Raw genomic sequence first — 21,439 nt, forward strand, 5'->3', positions numbered from 1 at the left:
CATTTATTTTGCAGATTGGTCACAAACGTCGCTAAATAGGCCTAACTAAAACACTCTTGGTAAAGGTCCTGAGGGACCGAAACGTCATATCAATGCTTTCACATTAAAAACATTGATGCTTTTTGTTCATGAATTCTTTGTTCAAATGTAAAAGTATGCTTAATTTGTTACTGTCCTGCACCTGCATTCTGAAGTAAGTGGATGTGAGAATATTTCCTTTGCAGAAGCAGATTAACCATATGAACCCAGCGCTCGTATAGATATAGATGTGCTATTTTCACTAGTGTTCTGGGGCAACACGATAGCTGAGTGGTTATAGAGCACATACCACATGGGCTCCAATTCCTTACAGCGGTTTGATTTCCCCTACTCTCTCTCTCTCTCCGTGTTTCCTGCCTCTCCACCCAATACAGGCATATCTATCAAATTTTAATGATTGCTTCAGGGAATAACGTTGTTTGAGACTTTCTCTCAGTCTCCTACTCGAACACAATCACTTTTGTAATTGTGTGCTCTCTGACACAGCTATAGGTTCTAAGGCAATGGTTTTCAACCAGTGGTCCGGGTTCCAGGTGGTCACCAGCTAAATGATGGAGAGTTGGTAACTAAGGGTACAGGCTTTAGTTTAGACATACTATTGGTCCAACTGTCATTAGACTGACAACCTACCTCAAACCCTAACCTAACCCTAAACTAAACTCAAACCCTAACCTACCTCAAACCCTAACCTAACCCTAACCTAACCTCAAACCCTAACCCTAACCTACCTCAAACCCTAACCTACCTCAAACCCTAACCTAACCTACCTCAAACCCTAACCTAACCCTAAACTAAACTCAAACCCTAACCTAACCTACCTCAAACCCTAACCTAACCCTAACCTAACCTCAAACCCTAACCTAACCCTAACCTAACCTCAAACCCTAACCTAACCTCAAACCCTAACCTAACCCTAACCTAACCTACCTCAAACCCTAACCGCAAGCACGGAGCAGCGCATGTTCCACCGCATGTCCAACCGTTGTTTCTGCATGTCGGTCCGTTGGTGTGTCTAATGTTCTGCATGTGCATCCCGGTAACCAAATGGACCCTTATAGATCTCTTACTCTTGAGAGTGTAAAATGAAACCCAAACGGGTCCATTTGGTTTCGTTTAATCATTTTACACTCTCAAGAGATAAATTATTGTTAAACATCTGCATTACTTAAATTACTTGTAAAGCTTGGTAAGGTAACTCTCATTATTTATCGAACAGATGTTGCATCAGACTCACCTGCACTCCTGTGGTGAGGTTTTTGACTCGTGTGTCCAGGCGGGCGTGGGGCAGCTCGCCATCAGAGTGGATCTGCTGTACGAGCCGTTTGGGCTGCACAACGACCTGGGCAGGAGACCGGGGATCTGCCTCCAGCTGGCCATCCCATTCCCACAGACTCAGACCTGCAGGCAGAGGTTAACACACAGGGCTGCTGAGACCAGATTCTACAAATGTCTTCGACAGTTTTCTGAAAAACTATATCTATATCAGTGGTTCTCAAACTATTTCATGTCAAGGACCTTCAAAATGATATGTAGCTAATTGGCCGCCTACCATGAAAATATGTTGTTCCAGGGACCCCCAGAAGCAAAGCTATGAGTTAAAACATTTGCGGTGAAAGAATATTCAAAGATTTGCGCAACTCTTCACGATTAAAAAAAAATAGCAGATCTACAAGCTTGTGGTGCAGCACTTAGTGCCGTGCTAGTATGAGCTTGTAAACCTGGTTAACGTGGTTAAACGCTAAAGTGACACAGATGCATTCCACGTGTTAAAGCCCTGTAGTCTTTAGAGATCTGGACTCAAGTTACAACTGTCTATGAATCTCGCAATGTGTTAAAGTTAAAGCTACAATTCTTATGTGAATGAATATAATGTTAATTTAACCGATCTGTACAGTAAAGTATGTTAGTACAACAACTAGCACATCTGCAGTGATTGGAGGAGGTCTGCTGCGGGTTAAAAATCACCCATGCTGCGTGTTAAAAATCACCCGTGGCTTCCTGTGAGGTTATAGCCGGGGAGCCACAGGCCCAAAAGCTCAACTGTTAAGGATTAACCTGTGATGTCAGACAGATACTTTTTATTTGTGTTTTTTCTATGCACTTGGTCATTAAGGTCCACAGAATGAGAGGTCTGCTCTGCCGGAAACATTGCGTTATGTCACAAAGTTATGTCACTGTTAGTTAAGTCATTTTTGTATACTGTAAAGTTGCCCGTACGGCCAAGGCTCCAAGAACAGTCAGAACATGTAGGTTAAGGGTTTGTATTCTCCCCAAACTCCTCTACCAACCTCCAGACAGTTTTCTTCAGTGCAAAGACAATAATTGACATATCAAAAGTTAAAAATGACACACTGGGAAGAAATAAATGAAATAAATACTTAGGCATACACAACTGAACAAGACCAAATAGGATGAGAACTCTCTCCAGGTTAAACCTTGGTCACACAAGGCCCTGTAGCTCTCCCTCAGGACTGTTACCCATGTTAAAGCCCACAACCAACTGACTTGTCTGTCCCTGCAGCCTCCCTTAAATAGGAGTGGATCCTACCACAGGACAGAATCAATTAACAACATTTCTTCTCAATAGCTACTTATAAATAAATACTTCCATAAATAATCAATTGTATAAAAGTAACCTTAACATACCAAAGATGTGTTACAGTTAAACAAATATAAATAAGCATGAAAACTCAATTACCATTACTCAAAGCATAAGAAGAACACCCCTCCCCTGCACAGCACTTGGCCCCTTCCTAATCAAGGGAAATGCCACCAGCAGTGCAGGAGAAACAATTAGCAAACCATCAGTTTAATTAAAACATTAGTCCTTTAATGTTATAGACTATAGAGAGCAGTTTTATCTATATATAGGGCACGGGTTGCTCCGTGACATATACCACACCAAAACCATAGACAACCAATATAATAAGGCAACATTTTATCATACTCTAAGTAGCATGTGACATGTCAAACTAGGAGATTTTCATGATTCTGAATCCATTCCAAGCATTATGCACGAAAAACACTCTGGCCTAAAAACGGCGATAGCCGTCATCACAAATGTGGATATGGCCGAAGTTTGGCCAAGGAGTGTTTTTCGTGCAAGACTAATGCTTGGAATGGATTCAGAATCATGAAAACCACCTAGTTTGACATGTCACATGCTACTTTTCTTTGAGCTACATTTATGTATGAAAGGTGCTATATAAATAAAGTTTATTATTATTATTTTTATTACTTAGAGTATGATAAAATGTTGCCTTATTATATTGGTTGTCTATGGTGGGGTATACACGATATTTCCGGCAGAGAAGACCTCTCATTCTGTGGACCTTAATGACCAAATGAATAGAAAAAGTACAAATAAAAAGTATGTCATGACAGGTCCTCTCAAATTTCAGATGGCTGGCTCCCCGACTAGTGTTTGGGGAGGGTGTCTGCCTCATGGTGGGCCTGACTGTTGGTATGTTTAACCGTAAAATATACTGGGGCAAAAATGCTCCATTGAAATGAGAGGTTAGCCTATAGTGATGGCAAAAATGTACCCCACAAAAATAGATCTTAAATGACTTGATATTTCCTCTGAATCCTCACATACTGTAGCCATGGGGTGACATTGCAAGTATGAGCATTTAGTTACTGCATGACAAGTGTGCTGTGCCGCCTGTGGAAATGCATCCAACAGAATATGTGATTCATTTAAAAACATAAAAAAGAAAGACAACTCAGTGACAAAAGAATATATGAATAGCCTACTGTAGGCCTAGATTAATATTATAGTATGCTTGCTACTATAGTGTCGCCGGCCCTTCTTGCTTGCCAAGAACAAATGTGCAAGCTCTTTATGTGAGCTTGTAGATCTGTTCTCGTCACAATCGCGCAACACAATGACGCACCCATTTGAACCCGGGTCTCCTGTCCCGTGTGGGGCATCATTTCAGGTCTCAGGGGATGATGGCAATTGCCACTCCCTAGTGTTCACATTTAACCTCAAATTAAATTCAGTTATTGTATGCATTGCATTTTCTCCAACTATGTACTGTATGTTGTTGACACATGACATGTTATACTGTGTAGATCGTTATGCTGTAGCATTGTCTTGTCTGCAAGAAACGCCCACAGTTCTCAAAGTGGGCTCTGGGGACCCTCAGTGGTCCTTGAAGTGGTTTGAGCCGGGTTCCTCAGCTAAATCAATTCATATATAGCACTTTGATACTACACTTCGGCTATTTGAAAATAGTGTCGTGTCTTGTCTTTTCTTCCAGGGGTCTGTAGATTATCACCTTATTTTCCTAATGTATCAAGAACAAGAAATGAGCTCCGATTCCCAGGCAAAGTCCTTCTTTTATTCAATCAATGAGGCATCTCCCATGTTACATCAGTTTACAAGCATATAAGTCATCTTTCCATCATATAGCAGCACATTCAGGCCAGGTCAAGCCTGTCCGTCCTGGTCTCCTCCATTTTTCTAACTCCCAAGTCCCCCCCAAAACCTCCCAGCACATATCTTTATACCTACATAACCTGCAGTGGGTGTCACCTTTGTGTGTGTGTGTGTGTGTGTGTGTGTTTGCTTGTAAATGTTACTTATTTCTGGCGCGCACGCACACACGCACACCTCCTCTTCTGCCCTGCACAAAATACTTTCGGGTATGTGGTCCCTGACCAAATAGGCGTACATATCAATTTGCCTTCATTTGGGGCGTCATGAAAATGTCTGAAAATCAATAATGTATCTGCCCTATAGTGCAGTGGTTTTCAACCAAGCAATCCTTGAGGGGGTTCCAGGTGGTCTCCAGCTAAATGGAGAGTTGGACCCTTATTAGATCTTGTGCAGGGTCCATTTGGATTCATTTTACACTCTCAAGAGTTACATTATTGTTAAACATAAACACCACTAGGCTACTTAATTTACAAGAAGTCTACACAATAAAGGTGGTTGCACACTGGACGCGTTTTTTCATGGCACCAACGACATCAATACAGAATTGCCTGTCAGCTCTATAATGGCACCAACATCAATACAGCATGGAATTGTGGACAAAATCGTATCCAACGACAAAACATTCTACGTTGTGTTGTGGTGGTCTGAAAGGCTAAACGTCATCAATGGTGGTCCGTGGTGGCTCAAACGCTGAAAAGAATGGCCCTGCTTGATGTGAAAAATGTAGAAAACCATTAAAAAAAAAAACACACATTCTCCATAGTGTGACTCGATCCGTGTCTCACCTGTGACCGCCCCCGGGCAGCGTGCGCTCAGTGCGGCGAACAGCAGCAGGCAGCAGCAGCAGCAGGTGACAGCAGCCAGCATGATGATGCTTGCTTCTCCACTCTGGCTCTCACATTATAGTCCCCTTGTCGGTCCTCCTCACATGCACAACGGTCAGACACACACACACACACACACACACACACACACACACACACACACACACACACACACACACACACACACACACACACACACAGGTGGGCTGGTGGGTGGTAGAAGACGGAGGGGGAGGCAGACACAGGTGGTGGTGGTTTGGTCTGGTCGGTGGTGGACACTGGTGGTCGTGTTGTGGAGGTCGTTGTTGATAATATACCCGGGCACAAACAAAGAGACCGACCGAGGTGGGTGGCTTCAAAAACGCATCTTCTTCTCACAACCGCCTCCTCAATTTTCTCGCTTCTTCCGAAGGGAATCGTAAAAAAACCATTTGAATGTAGTAGTGGAGGTTCAGTCAGCTCAGTCCACCGAACAGAAAAGTCGTCATGACATGGTGGTCAGCTGTGTCGCGGGGGTGCGTCTTAAGAAAATGTGTCCGCCGACGAGCGTCTCTCCACGGCCAGTCGTTCGGCCAACGGCCGCTGCTTGCTTTGCTGCTCGTCTTCTTCAAACGTACATGAATGAATGAATGCGCGCGCGCGAGCGAATTAAGACCAGTTTATATACTTCGTCGCACGGCGGTGTCGCGCGCATTACGAAAATACAAGCTCCCCAATACCCATGCAACCAGTGCCAACCACCATACAGCCAAGCCATTCATTTCAGGGCAGGCGTAGAGCCTAGAAGAGGATGGGGCGCCAGGGGCGGTCTCCCACCCCTCTCGTCTACTGTTCCATTGGGTACTTGTTTTGCCTTGATTGTATATAGAAACCTCTTAAAAAAGTGGGGGTACCACTACCTACACAAAAATTAAGGTAGGCCTACCTACTAATATGCTACATTAAAATAGATTACTCTTGTCATTTGACATAGTTTGTATTTTATGAGTTTGTATTTTATGATTTCTCTCTTTAACACCAATCTATGTGTAAAGTATAAAACAGTAAAATCACCTGTGTTCATGTAATGTATATACTCTGGGCTGGGCTTACGGTGAAGTCATCCGTGTTCATTTAATGCATTTGTACACTCTGGGCTATAAAGAGAGCATTAAGGGTCCATGGACCCTGGCCCTGATGGCCCTCTGGACACAACGCTATGAGGAAAGTGTTGGAGGGCATCAAATGGGTGTCTAGAAACTAGAAAGTAGTTAGGTCAGGTGTTAATATCCATTAGTCTAGCCTGACTGTTGATCTTGCAGGCTGCCAACAAGGCTGCCAACCAGTAATGCCTTGGCTTCCACTCACTCACAAACCAAATTAAATACCTTATTCATGAGTTTCAAACATAGTCCTACACCTGCCATGTTGGGGTCCAACACAGGTGTTTCCATTTGTCTGAACAGTCTGATTGGTGTATAATTAATTATCAGATTATGTGCCAAGTGTAAATACATCTTGGACTAAAACACTTTCCATCACTGTAGGCCTAAAAAGAATAGTGAAATAATATACACGGCTACTTTCGCTGCACGACACATCGTACGATGTAAATGCATTCTCTAACAACCAGACATTAATGTGGATTAAATCTGGATAGAGATCACGTTGATAACTAGTTCAAACTTCAGAAACGGTAAGGGTCCCGAAAGGGGCTACATTACACCTCAACACGGAATTTCTAGTAAAACATGCGTTTTTATTCAGATGTTTAAATGTTTCTGCAACCAGGCTTTTCTTTGCCGTCCTCCACTAGCACAATACAAAATATTATATTTTAGATATATATAATTCATATATTAGAACATCAAACTGTGGCATCTGAGTGAACATAAATTATTCATACGATTATGCACAAAGTAGCAAAAATGTTGTGACAGTGTAAAGTGATTGTCACTTCAACCCGAGGCACGGTACTTTAAAACAGCTTGTCCAAGCTAAAAAAGATTACGGACCTTGTGACGATATTATCACTGCACCACAACTTCTCTCCTTCACGGATGCAAGAGATGGTTCAGCCTCTGCCTGCCTCGACTATGATGGAAGAGAGATGCTAGATGTGAGAAGGACAAAGCAGTTTAAAGGTTGAATTGAGAAGAAAAAAACTTAAATTTTTTGGGTACTTGGGTATCAAATATTGTGCTTGTCAGCAGGATGCTAGGCAGGCCAGGCAGAGGAGTGGTGAGCTCAAAGACACATCGACCCAACCGCTTGGATGTCCTTGAATGTTCCGACGCCTCCTCCCCTCCCTGTGCTGCCTTCTTCTCCTCTCCAGACCATAAGCACGCTGTCAGCATTATGAGACACATAACACACTGTACAGTCCCGAGTGCTACGGGTCTATTTGAACATTCTGAGATAAATCGACACTCAATCTGTCTAACCACACATTGACAAATCCTGCCATGCCGACTAAAATAAGTCGCTGAATATCATTACTGGTTCACACAGCTTGCCTTCAGCAACAGTTTTTTTTCCCCCCCAAGAGGCAATCTCACAATAATGAACATTTTAAATTATTTAAAAACATTTATTTAAAATTAAAAATGAAATTTGCACATCATTGCACAAAGAGCTGCCCATTTTCTTTTTGTATAAGTTATACATTATAAGTGTTGCCTCTTACTTTACAAGTCTGACATGGGATTACTGTATATACACCGGTATTCTAATAATCTTAGAAGTAGCAGATATTAGTACTCTTTGTAATGAGAATCTTGGGAGTCAGGTAGCCGGCAATATACTGTACATATTGTAGGATGATGATATTGTAGGCTTATGATCAAATTCATAAGCCATTATCATCAAAGATCTGACAGAAACAACCGATGGTCATATGGAACGGCTGCATGGGTGCAGCTGCAGTGCATCGTGGCGAGAAAGGCACTGCGTGCACGCTACGCACAGTCCAAAACAGCAGTACTGTTGGACCACCTTCAAAAAAGACAAAGAGACCTTTTGACATTAATTAGACATCTTTGTGGCTTGCGACAGGCGCGGCCGCTACACTCCCCCTCGGCACATTAAGTCCTGTTTGACGGTTGACAGAGGCATGAGTGGGCTCCGGTCCAGACACACAGCAGCACTTAAGCTAATTGAGTAATGTCCCTTTCAGCATGGCCTCATTAAATTCTCAATACCGATGCGTGTTTCCGGACATAGCTGCAGAAAGCCTTGAGTCAGCAACATTCACAACATACAAAATATGGACTGGTGTCCGATGTGCGTCAGTGGGGGGAATTCGGGCCAGGGGCAGGGGAATAGTTAATCCTTTAAAACATGCTTTCGATTAAAAAAAAAAGCAGCTCTTTAAAACAAAGTATAAAATACATTTCTAAAAGTGGTGGTATAAGCCATTATTTCATCCGCAAACCTCCAATAGAGGCTCATATTTTTTTATATGGATAATAACTATAAGGCATTTACACATACTTATTCATATTATCTGATATGTCATGAGGTGAGTTACAAACCCGAGAATTACTAAGAAAATTCATTCATAAAAGTCAAGTCTTTTAGTTCATCATGTAAAACCTGAAAACGTCACATTCAATGCTGAACCTCAACAATCTGCATCACGGTTCTGGAAAACGCAGACGGGTCCGTTTCCTCCACCCAGAACGAGCGCGGCGGGGTCAGTGGCGACTGGAGTACCGAGTGCAGGCGGGACTCATAGTTGCTGTTCAGACCGGTGCAGGGCCTGTGTAGAAGCTCCTGGTCCAGAACGCGACTTCCGTCAGTGGGCCCGAGGGAGGTTTTTTGAACGTTGGGGTCGAGCCGAGCCAGCAGCTCGCAGTCCCAGTCCGAGTCGGAGCACGACGGGGAGAGGGCAGCCATCTCCGTGGCGAAGCTCGATGAGATGGAAACGTGAGAGTCTTCACTGGACACAACAGAGCAGTGAGAGTAAAGGACGAGTTCAGGCATCTGTGCGGTTAGATTCCCAACGCAGGTAGGTGTCTCCTCTGGTTTAACCGACGTGCTACGGAGACCTGAAATGTTCCCCAACCACAAAGGGAAATTCTGTAAACTAGGAACAAGGGACGTGGCAAGAGCCAGTTGACCTGTATGGAGCTTGTCTGCACAGCGATCAAAGTTCTGTTGATCTGTGTTAAAATAAAGATGTTCCACAGTGCTGTATGCAGCGCTACAGACTGAGGTGTGGTTTGCTGGCATGTCTATTAGTAAGTCAGCCTCAACTACTGGCATTACATTGTCCTCTGGTTTGTTGTTGTAGGTAACGGGGCAAAAGATTGATCGCAACCTCTGGGAACTAGTCGAAGAAACCCTCCTCCTTTTCCTGGGCTTGCACTCGGGACTGGCCGAACAGCAACGCTTTCCGCCATTTAGTACGATCGCTGACAGCCGAGGGAGGGACCGTGATCTACGTACAGTTTGACCAGGAAGCTCATCACTGTTGCTGGGGTTCATGAACCTGTTGAACCACATAGACTGGCCCTCTCCGTTCCCTGTCATTTGAGGACAGATGTCCATATCAAAATCCTCGGGTAGATATGGACTATGGGGTCGTAGTTGGACCTGGGGACTGAGAATGGGAGTCTGTGAGTAGGGGCTGTGGGGCTCCAGAAGGTCGTCTGGGACTTGGGGGCTGAGCACCGGTGGCAGGCAGTAACGGTCAGGGGAGTCTGAGTAGGGAGTTAGAAGAGGGGGATCAGACCGCATGACATCCGAGAAGGGGCCATCGGACTGGCTGTCCAGTCGAGGTGTGGCGGGGCTGGAGTGAAAGGGCTCGCTATTTGCGTCCGTGTCTGGGGACCTAGGACACCCCAGGCCCACCCCGTCAGGCAGGGTGGCACTGGGGTGGGAAGGCTGGCTGCCCAGTGGAGGGATGGTGGGCCTGGGGTGGGAAGGCTGGCTGCCCACGGTGGGACTGGGGTGGGAAGGCTGGCTGCCCAGTGGAGGGACAGTGGGACAAGGGTGTGAATGCTGGCTGCCCAGTGGAGGGACAGTGGGACTAGGGTGTGAATGCTGGCTGCCCAGTGGAGGGACAGTGGGACTAGGGTGTGAATGCTGGCTGCCCAGTGGAGGGACAGTGGGACTAGGGTGTGAATGCTGGCTGCCCAGTGGTGGGACGGTGGGACTAGGGTGGGAAGGCTGGCTGTCAGCGTCTGGAAGTGGGCCAGCCGGGCTAGTGGACAGAGGCTTCGTATGAGGGCTTGGAGCTTGAGCCTGGATCAGCAGGGCCTGGAGAGCATGCTCCGCCTCCACATCTGTGAGAAACTCCAGCTCAGCTGGACTGGGCACTTGAATGGGTGGAGGAGTTGTTGGCAGCCTGCAAGATCAACAACATTTTTCTTAATCAACAATATAAAATCAACAAACCAGTCACCCATCTACCGATGTATGAATTACAGTACAATGTAAAGTGATGTTTTTATTTTCAGGGTAAAGGCAGGAGCTCTGCATTAGAGGGTAGAGGCAGGAGCTCTGCATTAGAGGGTAGAGGCAGGAGGGTAAAGGCAGGAGCTCTGCATTAGAGGCCTGCATCATTTATCTGACCAGTTCATTGTATATTATCCTGCTTATTGCACGGCTACTTCAATATTCAAAATCAATAATGAATAAATATTGATTTTCTTTTGTTATTAGCATATAAGCTATAAACAAACATAAACAGAGGCACTGGTAAATGTCAGTGCATGGGACAAACAATGAGAAGTAGACTAGTGCAGCTTAAAACTGTTTAAAATGCCCACAATTCCCCCAGATAGTTTAGAGTTTTATTAGGATCCACCAAATGTACCCTTATTGGCACATTTGGTTTCATTTTAAGAGTTAACCCATTAAAATTGGTAAAGCATCGGTGTCAATTTAGAATTTTTTGCGTTGGCTATCCAAAAATTAGCCTGGGGTTCACCTATGCTTTCTATGGCATAGACACACAGGAGGACTACAAATTTCACGCCCCCCAAATGAGACAGCGGCCCCACTTCTGGTCCGTTTCAATGGTGTACTGCAGCTGCCAATGCAATCCCTATGAGAGGCATCATAAAATACCCTAATTTCACTAATAAGTCACGGTCGCATCCCTTGAGGTTTTCAATTCCCAGATATATTTGTTATACTGTATTTAATTTTATATGCTATGTATTTGTGGGAAATTATCCAAACAGGCTTGCAAGACTAATAATACTCATCTGGGGAATTCAGTAGGTAGGTAGTTGAAAATGTCAGGATATGTCACTCCCAACTAGTATTCAGCCCAGTTAATTTTATACAACTAGTTGACAACGGTAAAACACACCATCGCAGCTCCGAGGTAGGTAGGTAGAACATATTAGTAAGCCTGTGACATGTTCAAAATATAGACATGAATGAACAAACTCAACAAAGTGAGTCGGGATCGGGATTCGGGATGCATTATTGAGAATTCCACTCTTCAAAGTCGGCGTTCGGTGCCTCGTAAAGGCAGTGACGTCCTTAAAAGCGACAGGTTCTCTGTATGCCGTCTCCCCTCTGCTCCGTTAACATTATGGGTAACTCATTCAAGTGGTAAATTAAATGTGAAATAGATCCTCTATTGAGAAAACAATATATGTTGACAAAGACACTTCATACATTTGGAAACATATTTTTATTCAAATCAATATAGTCTTCAGTTCATTTGGTATTATTTTAAAAGTACCGTAATTTCCGGACTATAAAGCGCACCTGAATATAAGCCACACCAGCAAAATTTAGGGAAAAAAACAAATGTGTACAGTACATATACAAGCAAAAAAAGTGGTAAAACCCACCGGGTTGGCGGCGCTAGTCGTGCTTGCTGTGGAGGATGGAGAGAGAAACCTGGATGCATGTCAGCCACCAGTTGGTTCACTTCCAGGTAGTTAGAAGCATCCAGGACAAAAGCACGGTGCTCAGACGACTGCAAGTGCTGCGAGGGACAACAAAGACCCATGACATCACACAATAAACTTTAGGTTTCACTTTTCCACCAGGACACCCCGTATTTGGCAAAGTTATGTGATAAATACGGAACGGAATGTCATAAAAATAGGTGCGTTTAATGGATGTGACTTCTGACATCCAGTCAACTTAGTTATTTGTTCCCGACAAGCTATCTACAATCATCTAAAACACAAAACATTTATTTTGACAAACAGCCCCACCTGTTCCTGATTGTCATAGGCTAGATGGCAGCATTCACAGTAGCCTGTGTCCTTTTTTCGGCTCTGGCGAGGTAAAGGGTCAAGACCAGTTGCACTTCGGTGTTTGTTTTGGCTGCTTCTCACGGCTTTCCCCCCATCCCTGTTTAAAAAGACATGGTGTACATGAGGCTCCGAAGTATCTCAAAACGTCCTGTTAGGAATCTCTTGGCAGTGTGTGGAAAATATCAAACAAATGCAAGCTGAAGGGAGGTTAACTGATTTAGCTGATTTCTCAAGTCAGTATGCCTGATACATTATACAGCAAACAAACCTGGGCTTATCTCGTCTTTTCTCTTTTGTCTTTCCTTCTGGCCGAGGGGGAGGAGGGGGCTCAAAAGGACTAAAGCGACCCACATAACACAGAGTTGGCATAGCCATGGACTGCAGAAGTACGGGCTTGAATTTCCTAGTGACACAACAGGAAGAGACATTTCAATATCAGAGCTTAGAACGAGGTCAAATTAAACATTGTTGAATTCAGCTGAGGAAATATACTATTATTTGTTAATATACTATTTTATACTTTGGCTACTGGAAAATAGCCAATCTACTAACTCCACTATGTTATGATTCCGACTTCCGACGTTTTCTCCTATGTTGAGATGCCCAAAATAGGGACACCAGGGTGGTGTAAGTGGTTAAAGGGATGACGGCCGTACTATGGCATTATGTGAAAACCTTATTATGCAACCGAAACGTGCCACTTGTTTCAGATGTCACACAGGTTCAATTTCATATAATATGGGATCTAATCCCTTTAATTGGTTGAAATGACAGAGCCACTGAATAGAGTTGTTAGCACACACAGAGATCCCCTGCCGGAGTGGGGCAGTGGAGCTTGCACAGCCCAGCTGCCAGAGAAATCTTATCCCCCGCTTGAGCTCCAAGCTCCGGGGGAGCACCTCCACCGAAGCCTCTTGTCGTCACATTACCAGGCGGGACTCCTGAACAAGTTCAACTAAGAAAATTCATCTTGGGGCTGAAACACAAGCCTTCACAACGCCCACTGGGGGGTAAGAGGAACAACGGACAGGTGACCGCCGTTGCCCGTGACGGGCAGGTGACCGCCGTCCCCATTGTCGTTTCACATTTTGGAATTTGAGCTGTGGGAAAGTGTCCATTCTGGAGCTAAAGCGAACAATAGTTCTGCGGGCAGCTCTTCTAGGAGAAAACCCTGACACTCTCGTTCTCCTCCTGTTTAACGCTATGAGTGGCTAGCTACTAGGCTTTCTAAGTCGGTGGTCCTGGCAGAGAATTAAAAGCTGGTGAGCGAAGCAGACTCCCAGTGATGCAGATGTTTTTAGGGCTGTGGCAGAAAAGCCATACTAGTACCTACCTTGGAGGTTAGGATTAAACTTAACACTTTTTGCTGCACAGGCTGAACTGTAGTCTGTCAGTAGTGGAAGGATAGGATCTTTTTACATGGTGAGGTCAGGGAGAGTTTAGAGGGATTTGTTTTTTGGGAGATAGCTTGGGTACAGTGGAGTCACAGGTCTCTAAGGATAGAGTTGCAGTTGGATTCAAATTTCCTCCATAGGTGCGCAAAATAACCAAATTAAATAAATAAATACACAGAATGGAAAAATGCTACCCCACCTGCTCAAATCTTCAACTTTGAGGTAGGGGGACCTCAAAGATATAGCTGTAAAAGAGAAATGGCAAATGAGAAAACATAAATAAAACAAACAACTCTGCAGAAATACTTGCAGGATTACATGGAAATAAATATATAACAATACTAATGCATCAACAAACCTTTGATAACACGAGCAGTAAGACATCTGGTGGAATTCTTCTGCTGAATGAAAAAGAAAGTTCATACAAATAAATGAGCTTGGGACAGAAAACGATGTCAGAAACCAAGACTGCTGCTCATGTATATACATACATACAATACACTGAATGGTGCCTTTATTATGTCTTAAGACAATGTACCTCTGGTGGTGACTTGTGTTTGGTATTGAAGCTGTCTCTTGATAAGCGTTGCAAGTATAAAAGGACATCTTAAAAATGCATTAAGGAGAAAAGCAATAACATTGTTCCAGAGTGCACTGTGATTAGAACCTAAAGTGTGCGAGACACAGTAGAAACATTCAACACACATACACAAGATGCCACCTGCTGGAAGCATAGGTGTAACAGATTATATCCAATCAAAGATGTCTGCTTAATTCATACAAACTGAAAGTCATGCTAGGATATCTTAACCACCCTGGCATGGTTTTCTTAATCTTTTTTTTATCCCCGTTTTGGACATCCATCGTTCCTTATAGCTAATGTACCAGCTCACAATGCATTGCGATGCGACGCATTGTGGGGCATATACGGTATATGGCTTACTGCAAGTGGTTAACGTTCTTCTACAGAAAACACTAGACAGTTAAAAAGGATACCATCCACAAACAAGATCTTCACTCCCCAGGATCGAGCGTTGGCCAAAACACTGGTCACTTGTCCCTGCAAGGCAGACATATTAACTCTAGGCCCACTGGAGAACATCTTTTATTCTACATCAGCGGTTCTCAAACTTTGTCATTTCAAATACCAGTATGGCGGTGTTGCGGTAAAACTCATGACAAAATATGTAACCATCTTGTGGTCTTCACATAACTTACATGATGGTCTATAAATTAAATACGTGGCCTAAATACCGCTAAGTTGAACTCTGCTAATAAACCGCAATGATTTATGTTCGGACACTGACGTTATGTGATACACAATTTTAGCAGCACACCAATTTCATCGTAACACCACCGCTGACCAAGTGGCCGAGATTCTCTCAACGCCACTTTGAGAACCACTGATCTACGTGTTGAACAATAGCTGAAGTAGGAAGTACTCACATTGTTGCGAATGGCTTTTTCCAGTAGAGCCTTACCACGGCTGCCACAAGGCTGCAAGAGTAACACAGATTAAGTCATTAATGACACGCTTAACCTAATATACACCAAAGCAATGCTGTTTGACTCACCTAATGAATGTCAGCATGTGAATGAAATCAAGTTGCTATGAATGAATACACTAATCAAAACTAACGGTACAAAGCTACACTCAGTGGAACGTACATGTATATCACTGCCAGGCTGTGTGAACTCCATCTGGGGTTGTCTATGTGGTTCTCAATCATATTTTTGTTGTTAAAATGTATCCGAAATATTCACATTTTTTACGATTACTTTTTTTATAGGCAATGTATATATATATAGGGTTACAGTGGTTAAACAGATTTTGATGGTATGTTAACACATTTTGGTGGGAACCGCCTGGAACCAAATCAAAGACCTTTGGGGGTCCCCGACTTCGGACCCCACTTCGTGAACCACTGGTCTATGATGTCAGTCATCTCTGAGGCATCTATGATATAATATATATTTATTTTGGGCAAGTTTTCAGCCTGATCAAACCGCTCTTCTTCCATTATAAAATGGTGGAAAAACCAATGTGGAAACAAATTTAAAAAACAAATGTAGGTACTTCTTTGGCCTACTGGCAGAGTCTGCTCAAGAAATGTGGTGCTGATCGGTCCTGCGGCCTGGCAGAGATCATAAGTAGGGTATATGAGCCGGAACACACTGTCATAATTAATGAAATTCTGCTATTTTTAAACAGAGAGGCACTAGAAGCACTTTGTCACTGTCCTCAGTGAAGGAGAAACGTCTGCACTTATAAATAATACCCTTGATGTGCCATCGAGCAAGGCACTTAACCCACGGCTGTAGCTACAGTGGCTAATTATAGAAAAACTGTAGTTGAATTAAGGAGCAGTCAATGAATGTTTTAACTGTAGGAGTCTGAAGCAGACACTGTGTAATCCATGCCACAGCAAAGAGCTAGTAAGTAGGAATTACACAGCAAGAAATATTAGGAAAGCAATTATCCCCCGAAAAAGCACTAAAAGTACTTATATAGACTAGGATATCCCAATACAGAGATAAGGTATACAGTACACTGGTATGTTCCGACATCTGCAGACTCCATATTTGGGCATGCCTGACAAAGAACTCCATATGGGCATAAAAAGGGGACACAGACATAACTGGGTGAGGCATGCATTTCCAACTTGCATCCATAATTTACATCACTTAGAATTGTAATGCCCAGTGCAAACAAAATGTGTGCACTTCAACTGCCCTCCATACCTGAAACAGTCACTGGTACTATATACATCCTCATACCCACTTAGAAATACTCAACATCCCTACTTTGCTATTCCAAGAAAAATATTCTCTGAATCTGGACACAGGTCATTCCATTAAAAAGCCCCATTTGACTGGAACAACCTTCCTCTTTCTCTCAGATCTGTGACCTCTCCTGGCCGCTTCAGGAGTATTCACACCTCAAAACAACCTGTTCAACCTGTTCATGATACTAACACTGCCTGTACTGCTGTTTATTTCTGACCCCTGTCACTGTACTGTACTCGTCTCAATATGCTTGTCCAGAAAAAGTCGGGGGGATGGGGGAGTGGGTGGGAGATGATGAGCAAGCTAACTGTATCTGTACATGTCTGTATTGTCTATTGTGCACTGTCTATTTGTGTAACTGTACTGTAGTGTATGTAATGTTTTTCCCTGTGTACGGGACCCCCTCTAAAATGAGATGCTGCATCTCAAGGGGCTATCCTTTCAATAAAATTCTGACCAAATTCTGACCAACAACGACCGTCGAGTGAAGTGTGTACCGGAGGTCGAGGGGTCCCTGGTCGCTGTGTGGGGGTGCGGCTACCGCTGGGAGGAGGGGTGTGGATGTTCTCTCCCTGTGTGGAGCGACAGACATCTTCACTCGCCCCCTTGGAGCCCACTTTGCTGATCACACACGACCTTTTCAGATCCTTTTCAGAAACCTCCAGGTTTCCAGTCACCACAAAGCTCACGTCCTTGTGCAGAAAACTCTCAACCTTCTGCAGAAGACAAAGCAAAACATCTCAGAGTCAGTCAGGTCGACCTCAGTGGCCGGTTGAGTTGCACAAAGGTTTGGTTAGGTTGTTGATGTGCTGTCCCACTTCAATTGTGCTCCATTGCTGATGATACCTAATTAGTTGCTAAGCTGTATGTATCAGTTATTTAGCCTATACAGTATTCAGAAGGACCGATAGTGGAATTAATTCCCCAACACAACAAATAACGTACATACTACTGCCATCCATTTTCATATGCAATGCATCATTTATAAATATACATTAAAGACCTTTCATCTTCATTGATAAAACATAATCAATTGTGTTTAGTGTTAATGCATGATTATGTGGCAGGCCACCACACAATCATGACCAGCCACCACAAAGCCGGCAGCCAATAGGCCAAAAAAGGCAAATTATCGCAAAAGACTGCAATAAAACGAAGAAAAAAACCCATCACAGAAATGTTGCATACACGTGTGCATGGGTCCGACGCACAAGTGTCGTGTGCATGCGTGAAAGCCCCCCCCCCCCCCCCCCCCACACACACACACTCACTATCAGCTTCTGGCTAGGGGAAACACTATCAATCTATGTACGCTGTGGCGCCTTACCCCTCCCAGAAGAGCGATGGCCTCCACGAGCAGCGTCACAGAGCGAGCCTTCACACTGTCCAGGTAGAAGGACTTCCCCTGCAGCTGCTTTCCCTCCCCGGCACACAGCGCCCCCAAGAGGCCCCTGGCCGCAGGAGCCTGCTGCTGCATGCTGCCCTCTAGGTCCACTGGTCCAGGCACAGGGAACACCTGGCAGATGGAGCTGTCACGATTACACATTTAACTTGGTGATTAATTGTCATTGAACATTGGAACGTTACAATTTTGTATTTGTATTGTTCCGTTTGCTTTTAAGCCTTCCTTCGTAATCTCAAATTGCACAGTACAAACAACTTAAATATACAAAGAAATCACTGACACATTTAATGTTTTCTTTACCAAAAACAAATTACAAAATAGCGGAAATAGTTAATCTACAAAAGCAATCAAAAAACACGTCACAAAAGTGACATGTTGTAAGCTTGTAGATCTGCTATTTTTGAAAAATGTTTGAAAATGCATGGAGATTTAATTGTGATTATCTCAAATTATTGCGATTAGGCTATTATGTAAATTTGTGACAGGTCTAGGTCCAGGCACAGGGAACTTTACACACCCAGGACGGCAGGGCCCTTATCCTCTGGCACTGGTCTCTCCTGACTGGGCTGGCAGGGCCCTCGTCCTCAGGCACTGGTCTCTCCTGACTGGGCTGGCAGGGCCCTTGTCCTCTCAGGCACTGGTCTCTCCTCACTGTTCCAGAGGCTTTCGCCTATAGTGGTTCTCCTAGCCTCTGGAACAGCCTGCCTGGCCCGGGAAAGATCTGCGGGTCGCTGGATCTGTGGACATTTTTTTAAATAAATATTAGACAAATCCTTCTAGCACTGCTTTTACTTAGGTTTCAATGTTGTTGTTTTTTTCTGCTTTCATTTTGTCTTTCCTGCTCCTGAAATTAGATTTGAATCAGATATGAAACCACCTCTGAAAGTCACATTTGTAAAAGTCCGATTCCATGTGACTTGTTTGTGTTTGGAAACGGATTTGCTTAAATAAGCCTAGGCTGCCAGTCTGAACACAGATCTGTCACAGATTCGATCTGGTCTCTTGCAAATGCAGTGTGCCAAAAAGATCAGATTTGACTGGATGTTACTGCAGTCTAAATAAAGCCAAAGTGTCCCCGAGTAAGACCCTAACTAGAGCGCCTATCTGGGATGAGAAGCCCTCAGCTGGATGAAGCTGAAAATGAATCCCCCTGGGACAAACAAGGCTGCCACTAATGGTTGCCCGACTGCCTGTGGCAAGTAAATAAAACGTATGGGCAAGTGGAGTTTGCTTTCAGGTTGCCCAACGGGCACATGTGTTTGAATAGGGAAGCGACCCTTTTCATTCATTATTATTGGTTATTCACGAAAGAACAAATTATGCTACCGTTTTACAAGTAGCAGTTGCAGTCATTCAGATTTGCCAAGTGACTGCCACCACTCGGCAGTTATCGATTGGATCCAACATTAATTTTGTTTACTTTTCAGGCAATGGTGGATCATTGGACAAGTAGAACTTGACCTGTTCTTGTCCAACGGGCAAGTGCCTCTGAGACATATTGTCAACCCCTGCAAGGTCTCCCCCCCCAAATACGGTTTTGATTGATTGAAATATTTATTAACAGTTTGTAGAATTTACAGTACATTTTAAGCACAAACTCAATACAAAGACTGTCAACTGTGAGTGGACGACCCAATTAAGCATTACACTTGTTTACAACAGGGTCCACATTGTTCAATTCATCAAAACATTTAAAGACATACAGACATTTAGAGACATACAAATAGACATTTCTATGTAGCTAAAGTACAGAACAGGAATTCATCATATGGGAAGCAAAAAAGGGAAAAGATACAATATACAGTGAGGGAAAATGGGGGGGGGGGGGGGGGTGTGGAACTACAGTATATTCAACTGGTATGTGCAAATATATGGACAGTAGTCATTATGTGCAGGAGTGTATCTTTCTAACAACAGATATGTCACACACATTAGATATTTTATGCAAACTCAAAAACCTTAATTGTACACGTAAACAGCACTAAACACAGGCATATATATTTTTACCATCAGGAATGGTTAAAGAAATACCAAAATATTCTGGAACCATGAGTCCTTTCTCAATTTAGTGAGGATGCAGGATATTTGCATCACTGCTAATTAGTTTCGTTAATTTCAAAAGCTTATTGAAGATGTAAATGTAATACTTGGTTATAGCCTAAGATTTAGACTCTTAGGCTAACTTGGTTACAGGCTAGCTCTGGTCCATAGCCTTCTACTGCTTCTATTAGAGCTATGGACCAGAGCTAGTTACAGGCTATATTGACGTTATGGATCACAAACTTAACGGGTCACTCAAGTGTAATAGTTTAATAGAAAACATTTGAGCTTCTACAAGGAGATGTCTCTTGGGCTGAACACCACAGTAACGATTACAATACGTATTACGTATCTAGTATCTTAGCTCTGGTCCATAGCTCCAATGCCGTTACATTAGAGACTTAGGCTACTAGCATTAGGGCTATGGATCAGAGCTACTAGTATCTATACATGTACCACTGGTACTAACATAATTTAATTTAATTGTGTAAATTGTCCATTTTGGGTGATACGAATAGAGAATATTCTAGGCTTTCTTCTTGTCGCTGGCCCAATAAAACAGATCTACAAGGCAACAGCGCGTCGATGACGCGACGCGCCGTTAGCTTGTAGATCTGTTCATTTTGCAGCACACACCCCGGGCTTTAACTTATTCGTTAGCTTAGCTAACGGCTACATTAAAACCCCCTCGACTAGCCGCCGTAGAGATCCAATATAGAAACACAGAAGCTGCTATGTTATGTGCAACATGTAGCTACGTACCTTCTGGTGATTCTTGTGCCGAGCAAAGTGTTTTAATTATGACAGACTGTATGTGAATTATTATATAACACAACGAGGAGAACCAACCGCCGTTTGTTTTAAACAACACAAACAAAATGAGCACTTAAGAGAACGTCACGTCCGCCGGTTAGAGTAGACCTGGCGTCACCAGGCTGCGTTCACTTCACACAGGCAGATGCAAAGATACAGTCTACCATTCATTGTCAATGTAAACCAGCGACATGAAGATGCAAAGATGCATCCGAGTTTGTAGCTGATGAAAAACATACAAAAACAGTAAATGAGATGAACTGGCTTCAACTTCAGATACAAAGATACAACAAAAATAAAATGGCAGATGAATAAAAATAAATAAATAAATAAATCAAAATAAAATGGAATGAAATATGAAGATTGGCATATTGTTTTAAGAGAGACACTTTGTGGTCAATTTGAGTAAACAATGAATGTGAATTGCAGGCAAATACAGTAGACCAAAATCTAAATGTGAGTTCTGTACACACTGGCAGAAATAG

General features: G+C 43.4%; 2 protein-coding genes across 6 annotated transcripts in view; both read right to left on the minus strand.

Moving 5' to 3' along the window:
• The window catches only part of adam11 (ADAM metallopeptidase domain 11), a 62,070-nt gene extending 56,048 nt beyond the window's left edge, over window positions 1-6,022 (minus strand). For all 3 annotated transcript variants that reach the window (XM_083786869.1, XM_083786870.1, XM_083786868.1), the window contains exons 1-2: window positions 5,269-6,022; window positions 1,274-1,437 (exon numbers count right to left, since the gene is read on the minus strand). In XM_083786869.1, the coding sequence (XP_083642995.1) occupies window positions 1,274-1,437; window positions 5,269-5,350 (246 nt within the window). In that variant the 5' untranslated portion in view covers window positions 5,351-6,022. The remainder of the gene's footprint in view (window positions 1-1,273; window positions 1,438-5,268) is intronic.
• Window positions 6,023-8,646: 2,624 nt separating this feature from the next.
• Window positions 8,647-21,007, minus strand: dbf4b (DBF4B-CDC7 kinase regulatory subunit). Of its 3 annotated transcripts, none has more exons than XM_083786824.1 (13): window positions 20,904-21,007; window positions 18,619-18,838; window positions 18,024-18,212; window positions 17,194-17,412; window positions 15,356-15,406; window positions 14,906-14,969; window positions 14,448-14,515; window positions 14,268-14,310; window positions 14,109-14,154; window positions 12,784-12,918; window positions 12,474-12,612; window positions 12,102-12,238; window positions 8,647-10,636 (listed from the first exon to the last, which is right to left on the minus strand). In XM_083786824.1, the coding sequence occupies exons 3-13, from the start codon at window positions 18,171-18,173 to the stop codon at window positions 8,896-8,898; spliced, it is 2,793 nt and encodes a 930-aa protein (XP_083642950.1). In that variant the 5' UTR covers window positions 18,174-18,212; window positions 18,619-18,838; window positions 20,904-21,007; the 3' UTR covers window positions 8,647-8,895. The 3 variants fall into 3 exon arrangements, with proteins under 3 accessions (XP_083642950.1, XP_083642951.1, XP_083642949.1); XM_083786825.1 differs by having other exon boundaries at window positions 14,268-14,307; window positions 18,024-18,225; XM_083786823.1 differs by having other exon boundaries at window positions 18,024-18,225.
• Window positions 21,008-21,439: the final 432 nt, after the last annotated feature.

Source organism: Protomyctophum parallelum (genome assembly GCF_964188405.1).
Source record: "Protomyctophum parallelum genome assembly, chromosome: 17".
NCBI classification, from domain to species: domain Eukaryota; kingdom Metazoa; phylum Chordata; class Actinopteri; order Myctophiformes; family Myctophidae; genus Protomyctophum; species Protomyctophum parallelum.

Excerpts from the sequence above, each read along its gene's own strand:
- dbf4b (XM_083786824.1), bottom strand. The coding sequence starts at position 18,173 with ATGCAGCAGCAGGCTCCTGCGGCCAGGGGCCTCTTGGGGGCGCTGTGT. Across the intron at positions 14,516-14,905 it reads GAAGATCTTGTTTGTGGATG|ATGTCCTTTTATACTTGCAA; the intron begins GTATCCTTTTTA and ends TGCATTTTTAAG. Across the intron at positions 14,311-14,447 it reads AACACAAGTCACCACCAGAG|CAGAAGAATTCCACCAGATG; the intron begins GTACATTGTCTT and ends TTTTTCATTCAG.